At 43.6% G+C, this 11,319-nt stretch overlaps 1 protein-coding gene across 3 annotated transcripts in view; it reads left to right on the forward strand.

Annotated features, from left to right (window-relative positions):
• The window catches only part of MYL1 (myosin light chain 1), a 28,836-nt gene extending 23,519 nt beyond the window's left edge, over positions 1-5,317 (forward strand). For all 3 annotated transcript variants that reach the window (XM_082228339.1, XM_082228341.1, XM_082228340.1), the window contains exons 5-7: positions 85-162; positions 4,201-4,255; positions 4,999-5,317. In XM_082228339.1, the coding sequence (XP_082084465.1) occupies positions 85-162; positions 4,201-4,229 (107 nt within the window). In that variant the 3' untranslated portion in view covers positions 4,230-4,255; positions 4,999-5,317. The remainder of the gene's footprint in view (positions 1-84; positions 163-4,200; positions 4,256-4,998) is intronic.
• Positions 5,318-11,319: the final 6,002 nt, after the last annotated feature.

An 11,319-nucleotide genomic window follows, 5' to 3' on the forward strand; every position in this document is an offset into this window, starting at 1 on the left:
AAGCCAAATGTACCAAGGTGTTTGAGAACCAAGGTACGACTGTATATAACATCATCACCACCATAAATATCTTCTGTGGTTTAGGTGAGAAGATGAAGGAAGAAGAAGTAGAGGAACTGATGAAAGGGCAGGAAGACTCCAACGGCTGCATCAACTACGAGGGTAAGTTCCACTATACAGTAGGGGGAAACATCCATGGGGTGGGGTCAAATGAAAGAGGGCAGCGGTGCTGGAGGAAGGAGAATTTAACACGTCCCTCACCCATGCTGTTTTCCCAAGTAAATTGCACACCCCAAGCTGCTATTTTCTTTGCTTTGTTGGAGACCCAATATAAAACAGTGGTACCTGTGTTTTCCTCCCCAGTAGCTTTGGGGGAATTTCAGCTGGGGAAAACGTGCAGGAGGAAAGGGAGAAATATCCTCTCCCCAGCACTATTTCACTAGTGTATTCCATCCCTCACCCAAGCACAGATGCCTTTCCTTTTTAAGTTGGCATATCAGATCATGGATTTCTCATGTCACATCTGTTTGTGCTCTGAAGAGATGCTGGGGATTGAACTTAGGACCTTCTGCATGCAAAGCAGATGCTCTACCACTGAGCCACGCCCCCCTCCCAAATGATGGGGCTGAGTCTGTGGTGTGCCCTTAGCAGCAGCAGCCCAATGCGGACAAGCTCATTGCAGGGGAAAGCGGGTGGCCAGTGTCCAAAGCGAGAGAGAAAAGAAGTGGGATGGTTAGCCCAGGCTCATGTCCACCGGAAAAGAAAGGAGATTGTTTATGGGGCCACATGAAAAGTATGGCATCCCTCGCCCATGGTACATGAATAGCAGCGGTTTCTCTTCTCGCCTAGGCTGAAATCCAACACTCCTGGCACTGGAACACCTGTCTTTCTATGAAAGGAATGAATCATAGAATCATAGAATCATAGAATCATAGAGTTGGAAGAGACCACAAGGGCCATCGAGTCCAACCCCCTGCCAAGCAGGAAACAAAGGCTCCCTATCATTACCACACCAGCCATGATGCTTTTGAGCTGTTAAATTATTAGATGTTGAGCTTTTCAGCACTTCCCAATGATTTCTCCCAATATTTCATGTAGGTTTGCGTTGAAGTGTCATCAGTCTGCAGATGACACTTGGTCAGCTCTACCTCCGCTCCCCACAGACTGTTGAACTTTTCAACCAATGACTGGAGGCTGTACAGGGTTGGATGAGAATGAACAGGCTGAAATTGAATCCATTGGGCAGGGGAACCCAAAACTTTGGACAGAGGCTTACATTGGTCTTAGATGAAGCTGTGCTCCTCTCAAAAGACCATGTTTGCAGTTGGGGAGTGTGACCCTGGATTCAGAGCAAATTGGGAGTGCTCAGGTGGCAGCAGTGGCCAAGGATGCTTTTTGCCAGTTTAGGTTGGTATGCCAGCTGTGATCCTATTTGGAGAGCAGAGCTTGCCTCACTTACTCATGCACTAGTGACATCTAGACTAGACTACTACAGTGGTGCCTCGCAAGATGAAATTAATTCGTTCTGCGAGTTTTGTCGTCTTGCGATTTTTTTCGTCTTGCGAAGCACAGTGTCGGAAAAGTTTTGGAAAAGCTTCAAAAATCACCAAAGTCTTCAAAAACCTCAAAAAAGGCTACCACACCGTGTGCTATGAGTTGCTCCTCGAAGTCAAGTCGCAACTGTATTAACGGTGTTAAGAAAAAGGAAACAAACTTGCAAGACGTTTCCGTCTTGCGAAGCAAGCCCATAGGGAAAATCGTCTTGCGAAGCAGCTCAAAAAACAAAAAACCCTTTCGTTTTGCGAGTTTTCCGTCTTGCGAGGCATTCGTCTTGTGAGGTACCACTGTATAATGCACTTCATGTCAGAGGTGCCTTTAAAGATGGTCTGGTAACTTTGATTGGTGCAAAACACGGTCACTTGGAAACCGGGCATTTGGAACATATTTCACTTGCATCAGTTGCACTGGTTGCCAATGCATTTCTGGGCCCAATTCAGAGTGCCCAAAATGGTTTGGAGACGGGTTCATCTGTACCTGTCTCAACCTGCCCTAATGTAAAGCTCTACCTTGCAGGCCCTGTTAATATGCCTGCCTCCAAAGATGGTTAGGTTGCTGGGCACTTTCAACAGTTGTCTCATGGCTGTCCTGTGTGAGATCAGGCAGACTTCATTCCTCAGGCTTCTTACTATGGTCTGACTCCACTGGGGGTTGTTGCTGTTGCTGTGCTTATGCTGACTTTTAATAGCATTTTGAAGGAAGCAGCTGCTCTAAATGCTCAAAACGGTTTAAATATTAGGTTTTATTTTGTATATCATGATAAGTCCAACATATAAACAAACAAACAAACAAACAAACAGCAGCTGGAGAAATCCCTGCATGGCTTCAGTTGAAAAGCAACAGGCAGGGATCCGAGAGAAATGCTGTAAGTGTGGCTTCCATAGCGTGGGGGTAGTGTGGAAGCTGGAATGACTGTTGGGGGGGGGGACAATTACCGCAGCTTGAAAAAAATGCAATGACAGAAAGGGATCAGGAATTGCATGAAAAAGGACTCTGAACCATTAGCAGATCCTCATAGAATCATAGAAGTCTTGGAAGGGACCCTGAGGGTCATCTAGCCCAACCCTCTGCAATACAGGAATATCAAAATGTGGTCCTCCATCCAGCTCTATCTACAAGAACGGCAAAGACAGGGGCGTCTTACCCATAGAGGCTAGTGGCGCAGGGCACCAAGTTCTGGAGGCTGCCAGGGAAGAGGCGGAGGATGGACGTGGCACCTCTGGCATCAACTTGCCGCCTGCCTCCGCCATGCCGCACTGAAGCAGCACCATGCCCAGAGCCTCCGCCTGCCATGGCCACCACGGCATGAAGCGGCCAGCTGAGCCGCGAGCCTCCGCGTCCAGCCTCCGCCTCTTCCCCACCGGAGGAGCTGCCCTCCAGCCGCTGCCTGCCTCCTCCAGCTCCGCAAAGCTGTGCGTGTAGCTGGCAGCGCTGTCCTCCCTAAAAAAGATTGGCAACTCTGGGAAAGGGGGGTGGCGGCGCCAGAGGGATATTTGCACCACGGCGCCGGATATGCTTAAGATGGCCCTGTGCAAAGACAACCTGATTACTTTGTGAGGTAGCTGGGACTGAAGCAACAGGGCCCAAGAGTGTACAGTATGAGAAGTAATCCCAAAAAGACAGGAGATCAGAGATTTCACATCTCACTTTGGATTTATCAGTGCTGTCATTTGTCGACTGGTGGCAGGCGCTACTAATTAAATGAGGTGATAGTCAAGTTTTATTTTTTTATTATCTTTCTCATAAATTTACACACCACAATTGTAAAAAGCCTCAAAACAGTTTACAAAAGGATAAAACAGTAAAATCATTGAAAATTTACAACCGTACCTTAAAACATACAAAAGTTAAAATACTAAAACAGATTAACCTTATCTCAACTTTCTAAGCATCTGGGTAGGATGTCTAAACAGGAATGTTTTTAGCAGGCACCAAAAAGAGTACAGTGAAGGCACCTGCTTGCTCTCAATAGGCAGGGAATTTCAAAGTACAGGCGCTACCACACTAAACAATCAGTTGAATGGGCACATGTTGGGTAAGGCAACCTCATAGTTTTACTCAGAGCAGGTCCATTTAAATTAATGGACCTCACTTAGTCGTGTTCATTAATTTGAATGGGTCTACTCTGAGTAAAACTTAGTTAAATACCACCCACGGGGTTCAGCTCATGTTGCAATCCTACTACTGGCTCATCAGTTCCACTGAAATATGCTCTCAGTACAGAATAATTTTGACACATCTGGAAATGTCTGTTTTATTTTTATATATACTAACAGTGAACACAGTTCTATTGAGAGCTTGTTCTTAAGGAGCTAAAATGATGCCAGCCTTGCATGAGAAGGAAGTAGCAGTAGCAGCGGGTTGAGGGAGAACCCCAAAGTTTGCAGAAGTACCAAAACAAAAAACAAAAAAACCCACACCTCGGGGCGGGGGGGGGGAGAGAGAATCCTAGTCCTAATAGGCCAATGTGGACCAAGCACACTCTGTGGATATGGAATGCTGACTGGCTCTTGGGGAAGGGAAAAAGAAAACCGAGAGGGAGGTGGATTGGGATGGAGTGTCCTGAGCAGGAGCACTCGATACTGCAATGTCTTTTTCAAGTTCCCTGCTTCCATGACGTATTGATTATGTTTCATTCCACAGCATTTGTGAGGCACATCATGTCTGTCTAAACAGATTTCTCAAGACACGTAGTTTGGTAAGTTCCTTCTGTACACGTGCTCTGGTTTCTTCCACACTTCTCTTGTGGGTGCCTTTTAGTATCTGCATGTAGCCAGCAGTAGCACTGAGCAACCATAGGCAGCATCCCTGCCAGTATCATCTGAATTTCTGTGGGTGACAATTTGAAAAGAGCTGCATTGGTTTATAATACAAAAAGGACCCTGTGACATTCAATCCCTTTCAAGGGTTTGACACAACTGTAACAAGTACATAAATAAGGCATGGCCCAGCCCAAGTGAATGGTGTTTCAGTCCCACTTAGAGCAATTCTGTCTCTCATTAAAGTCCGTTAGAAGAGCTTCACTTGGGCTGGATTGTGTCCACAATTCCTGTCTAATGCTGACTTTTCTCTAAGATAAGGATTTCTCTATGATTCTTAAACATAGATCATAGGCACACAAAAATAACTAATGGCAGCATTGGGGCTTTAATCATATTATACATTTCACTCTGGTCTCCAAATAACCTGACATAAACACTTAGGATCTTATGTGGTCTCATCAGTAGATCCAGAAGATACCAAGTCAGCTATGGTTGACCAGGAACAAGTTGTTATCAGTCTCAGTTTTCATATCTGTAAAATGGAACTATTGCTGCCTACTCATAGGGTTATTTTAGAGATAAAGTATTTATTGCAGGTTGAAAGTGTAAATATAGGCACCCCCCCCCCAACTTACAATAAAATACAGAATCTAATGATATTTGCTTTGCTTTTTGACAGAACAAGATCAGTGAGCACGTGAGATCTGCAAATCTAGGAAACTATTGCTCCGTCCAGTAACACCAGCCGAGAGCCTTAAAGGATTGTAATAGATGCCTTCCAGTCACATCCCCTTTTTTAAAGCCATCAGCACCAGGCACCAATTGAATCTCAAAGTTTTTACACCTCACAGAAGAAGCAGTTGCCAAGGCAAACGAGGACTACATTGCCACAGCTGTCAAGCCCAATTATCTTTTTTCCATATTGTCCACCATGAAAACAGTGTATGTTCTTGGCCAGGGGAATACGAATCTGATAATAAATCTCTGTGGTCAGTGAATGGCTGGAAAATCTTTCTTTAATCTGTTCAGATCCCCATTAAAACAAATTTGAAGTCTTAATTTATTTTCTCTATATGTTGTATTCCATACAATAAAGTTTTATCAAAAAAAGATATTATCTGAGGTTCAATTTGATTTCATGTAGATCCAAGAGCAGTTTTAATTCCTTGGGACTGAGAGATAGAGTGGATTTTTTAACAGTTCTTCAATGGTTTCAAATTTTTCATTGGAACATATTCAATTCTTATCCAAGAAAACTTCAGAATGTCCATTAATTACTTTAATTGGCCAGTACATTCTTTACAACTTATTAATTGAAGGGACAGGTGCCAGGCAGCTGATGAATAAGTCATTAAATTATCTCTGTCATAGGCATGTGCCCTTTAGCATCTTCCCAGTTCCTTGTGGCTCAAAGGAATGGAAGGAAAGAGCATGTGGTAATGGTAATGTCTCTTTCTACCAACGTAGGTAGCAAAAGTCAGAAGCAACAGATTCCATTGAATTTAGAGAGGTTGACAAATAGTGCCCTTTAAAAATGTGTTTATAAACTATTTTAGGAATGCCACTAAAATGGATTTGCCACATTGAACTTAAAAGCTAACTTGCACCACGCAAAATAGCTCATTTAGAATTTTCTAAAGTGGAATTTTGTAAGACTGAGCCATAAAGTAGAACTTCCAGTTTGAATCAAACACAGAGCCTAACACCATCAGCTTGGACATGGGAGATCTGTGATTCAAATCTGAATTTTACAAAAAATGTGAGACCCAACAACAAATATTTTCATTTTAACTGCATTTCAAATGTGAGTAAAAAATTATTGGGCCACCTAGATGGAGTACAACAATCACAGCCACTTGTGTTAATTTCTATGTCGGCAATGATAAAACAAGGTTTATTTCATTTGTAGTACAGAGTTAAGACCTTGGTTTAATCTTACTCTTTGATGGCTGCTGTAGAGTAATTAAACAACAAAGCTACATCATTACTGGCATGACACTTTCCCCATCCCCTGGGCACATATAAAACTACTTTAAGCCCCTAGCCAAGTGTCAGCTTATTCTAGAACCGTCTGTCTTAACCTTATTAAATTTCTACATGTGAAATGGTCATAACTCAAGAGGCACCAGGTGCAGGAGCGAGGTGGGGTTTGAGAAGCAATGTAATCCTTAATGCGCCAGCCAGCTGTAGAAAGGGTGGCGTCAGGTTTCCATGTCTTCCTCCACCAAACCCCCTCACCACCTATTTTAAACCCTGGCATGCAGGCAAATGTCCAAATTAATATTTGCACTAGTTTGTGCATGGATAGGCTGCCAACCATTCATAACACAGTCTCCATAAGTGGAAGAACAGCCAAGGCATTTTGTGCACGCTTGCAGACGGGAAAGAAGCAACTTCTACCTGATTCCTGACAATTAGATTCTCTCTAGGAATCTATGTTTGCGGGGTTAGTTCCTATATTTCATTGGGATGCAGGGTGAAGGTATTTAGAAATCAAACTTGATTTTTTTTTATTTTTAATGAACATTAAGGATGTATTAGACACTGCTTTCATTGAGTTTGGAAGGGCATACATGATGTGTTGCCCATTCTTCCCTTCACATCTCTGGAACAGGCAAGGCTGAGAAATAGTGACTGTCCCAAACACTTAGCCATGAAGGGTTAGCAATATGAAGCCATTTCCCCCAGTCCTAGTGAGACACTCTAACCACTGTGCGATACATCTGCCTATACATTTGTTCTTCAGGAAGAAGAAAGAAAAAGAGTAGGCTGCTGTCTAATAACTTTAATTTGGCTATTACATCTACCTGTCAGACTGGGTAGCCATACAATGTCACAGGCAGGTTGAGGGGAATAATAGAATCATAGAGCTGTAAAGTTGGAAGGGACCCTGAGGGTCATCTAGTCCAACCCCCTGCAATGCAGAAATCTCAGCTAAAGCTGAGTTTGCGTTTAAGGAAAGCAGGGCTTTAGCCTTTTCACCTCAAATCATATTTCTGTTGCTTCTACACTAGTCCTCAACAGAGATCATACACAGAGCATGTGGCACAAACACTGCTCACCAAAAAAGTGATGCTGTATTCTGAATAATTGTGTAAGGAAAAGCAGTGTTCAATGTGCAGAGGCATCACTGCACCTGTTAATCCAAAATCCTATTTGTTCTATTAAAGTACTGTGACTTAGCTAAAGTTAGCCATGAAATTAGCCCAAGTGAACAATTTAGGCATGATTAAATCCCTTTGCTTTCAATGCAATTATCAGGCGTGGCCAGACTTGGCCCGCCAGATGTTTTGGGACTACAACTCCCATCATTCCTAGCTAACAGGACCAATGGTCAGGGATAATGGGAATTGTAGTCCCAAAACATCTAGAGGGCCGAGTTTGGCCGTGCCTGGATTTAGTTGAAGAGTCGGACACGACTAAACGACTAAACAACAACAACAGCAACAACAAATTTAGCTGGGCTGCAGCCTTTAAATAGCAGTGCAGTTTAAGATGTGATGATCGTTCCCCACCCAGTAACTGAAATACATCCACACATCTCCGAACTCCAGCTTCTTTCTTTGTGTACTGAATATTGATGTAGATTCAGACTCCTCTTCCACTCCTTGTCACCTCAGTCCCCCACTGAGATTCTAGAAGGAGGCAGAAATGCAAGAGGTGCCCTTGTTCCCAGCACGGCAGCCAGCTTAATGCGGGAAGCATCCCTTGATGGTAAGATGGTTGAACTTGAAGCCATTGTTCTGTTGGCCTTTAAATGTGCAAAGTGCTTTACACTGGTTCCTCGGGAACTTGGATAAGAAGGGAAGCCCACTCTGGCCACCACGGAGGGGCTCTCCCCACCTCCACTCAGCACCAAAGCCAGGTGGGACTGCGGAGCTGAAGGCTAGAGCCTCTAAATCGCTAGACTGGCGGGTGGAGAGGAGCCATCTTGGGGCTCGCCTCAGGTGCCAAAATGTCTTGGGCTGGCCCTGCCTAGACATCTAAAGACTGCTGCTTTTATGTGGGGCTGGCCCCAAACATTTTGCTGCCTGAGGCAAAGGACAAGATGGTGGCTCTCCCCCATTGCACATACAAAAATCAGCTGGAATGACAGTTAAATCTTAATCCGCTCTGTTGACAGGACAGTGTCTCCACTGCCTTAGAGGGCACAGGGCAGGCTGTATGGCTCAGACAATTCTGCCCTCCCCAGCCTAACCCTAAAACAACCGCTAACCCTAACCGTACCCCTAGCTCAAAGCCTAAGCCTAACCCTAAACCAAAATTTACCCTAATCCTAACCCTAAAACAAACCTTAACCCCAGCGCTTTTTTCCTAGAAAAATAGGTGCTGGTACCATGGAGTTGTTGCAGTAACTGTCACACTTTTTAACCAAAAAAGAGGGGTGCCAGTACTACGTAGAGTTAGGATTGGGGCCAGGGCTAGGGCTAGGGTTACGGTTACGTTTGGGTTTAGGGTTGGGGTTAGGGTCAGAGCCAGTGTTAGGGTTATCGTTATGGTTACAGTTAGTTGTTGTTCAGTTGTTTAGTCATGTCCGACTCTTTGTGACCCCCTGGACCAGAGCACACCAGGCACTCCTGTCTTCCACTGCCTCCCACAGTTTAGCTTCAAGAACACTGTCCAACCATCTCGTCCTCTGTCGTCCCCTTCTCCTTGTGCCCTCAGTATTAGGGTTAAAAGATTAAGATTTTTTGGGTTACGGTTAGGTTTTTTAGGGTTAGAGTTAGGGTTAGAGTTGTGTTGGGTTGGGTTAGGGTTAGGGTTAGGATGGGTTGTGTTAGGGTTGGGGTTGGGGTTGGGTTAGGGTTAGGGTTAGGGTTGGGTTTAATGTAGGGTTAGAGTTGCCGTTATGGTTACAGTTAGTATTAGGGTTAGGGTCTTTTGGTTTAGGGTTAGGCTTAGGTTTTTTAGTTTTAGGGTGTGGGTAAGGGTTAAGGCTTAGCCTTAGGTTTAGGTTTAGGCTTATAGTTTGGTTTAGGGTTGGGTCTATGGTTAGGGTTAGAATTTTAGTTTGGTTTAGGGTTAGGGTTTTTTAGTGGTGGTTTAGTGTTATGGACCAGATTTGGGTTAGGGTTTGTTTTTCGCTGAGTGTTAGGGCTAGGGTTAGTTTTAAGGTTAGGGTTAGGGTTAGGATTCCTGCTTGGGTTAGGTTTAGGGTCAGAGTCAGTGTTATAGTTATGGTTACTGTCAGTATTAGGGTTAAGGGTTAGGATTAGGGTTTTTCAGGTTAAGGTTAGGGTTAGGGTTTTGTTTAGGTTTAGGGTCTAGGTTAGGATTTGTGTTAGGGTTAGTGTCAGTGTTAGGGTTATGGATATGGTTACTATTAGGGTTAAGGGTTAGTGTAAGGGTTTGTTTTAGGTTTAGGATATGTTTTAGTGTTAGGGTTTCTTTTAGAGTTGGGTTAGGGTTATGGTAAGGGTAAGTTTAATGGTTGGGCTTAATGGTTAGGGTTAGGCTCAGGCTCAGGGTTAGGGTTTGGTTTAATTTGGGGGTCATGGTTAGGGTTAGAGTTAGAGTTAGGTATGTGCCACCACAGTAACAGCACAAGGAACTGAAACATCTTTGTTTTTTGCAGAATGTGGGAAGCAATGGAGATACAGGGGCAGCGAAGTGTATAGGGAAAGCTGTTGAGTGCAGGCCGTATGTAGCTATTCTGGACAATTAATTTCTTGTACTGATCCTTGTCCAGTGCTTGCACAAACCCAAGTTAGCATCTCCATTCAGCCACAAAGCTCACCCAACTATTTAGTCCAGTTTTACAGGCAATGGCCATTTTAATAGGTCCAATTAGTGTGCAGTCGTGACACGTGTGTCATGCTGGATCCAGAAGGCAGAACAGGAGCAGAACAGGGTTGCCTATGGTGTGTTTATATGCACCGCTGATGCATGCGGGAGACAGGAAAGGAAGGAACCCCATCGTGAAATGGTCACCACGTATTGAAGCATTTTTATTATGCTCTTCAGCTAAGGGCTCCCAGAGTGGCTTAAAATGATCTGTTATGAGATCTGACTCTTTCAACCTAACATGCTTCACAGGGCTGTTTGGGGGTTTTGCTGAGGAAATCCACAAAGGATTTTTTTTGTACCACATCCATATAGGATAACAGATGTCCTGCCTTGCAAATTATCTCTATTCCTTCTCTGATGTAGATGTGGCTGGTCCATATTATTGGCTGGCTGCCACAGTATTTCTTTCCATATGATGCAAACTTCACAGAAATTCAAGGAAGAGAGACAAAAATGTCTGGTCTTCAGAGTATTCTATTAAGATGCATAGCATCAGAGGTTTTCTCTAGGCAGTCTCATTGACTGGTGACAAACAGTTTTCTGAGAGACCTGAATGCAATACATGAGAAGTTTCTCTTTTCTTGGTGTACAAATACATTTCTTCTGGCTGAAAGTCACCTCAAGTCAAACAGATTCTGCAGGCAATATCATATAATATATATAACAATATAATAAAAAACTTGAACAACCTGCTTACAAGAGGCAAAAGTAGTATTATTAGGGTATACTCTGGATCCCTCTTTCCTGCTAGCATCAAAATACTAGTTGCCTGTCATCAATATTTGTTTTTAATATGTTCTCCTGCACTGCCATCTTGTGGTTCCGTGTAAAGAAGTGTTGCTTTGCCACAGCCCAGCAGAAGTTCAGATAGAAATTTTACTACAGAAGGCTGCCAGTTAGCACATAATTGGTGAATAACTACTGAAAATCTAACAATAATCATTTGTTCTCTTAATAAGTGATAAACTGTGTAATATGTTAAGAACCATTAACAGTAACTCCTGAAACTATGAATACGTGAAAAGCCTGCTTCTGTTTCACCGTAATCTTTTTCATGACTAACAGACACTAACTGCTTTGGAATGTTTCCAGCTAATATTCATGGCTCCTTGCCAGCATTCTGTGCGGGTGTCTGAATATATATATTTCAGTATTCTGCAAGAAGGCTTTTAAAATAACATCTGCCATGGATGCTTTGAGATTCTTGCATTGC

This window comes from Podarcis vaucheri (genome assembly GCF_965113315.1).
Source record: "Podarcis vaucheri genome assembly, chromosome: 1".
Taxonomy (NCBI): Eukaryota; Metazoa; Chordata; class Lepidosauria; order Squamata; family Lacertidae; genus Podarcis; species Podarcis vaucheri.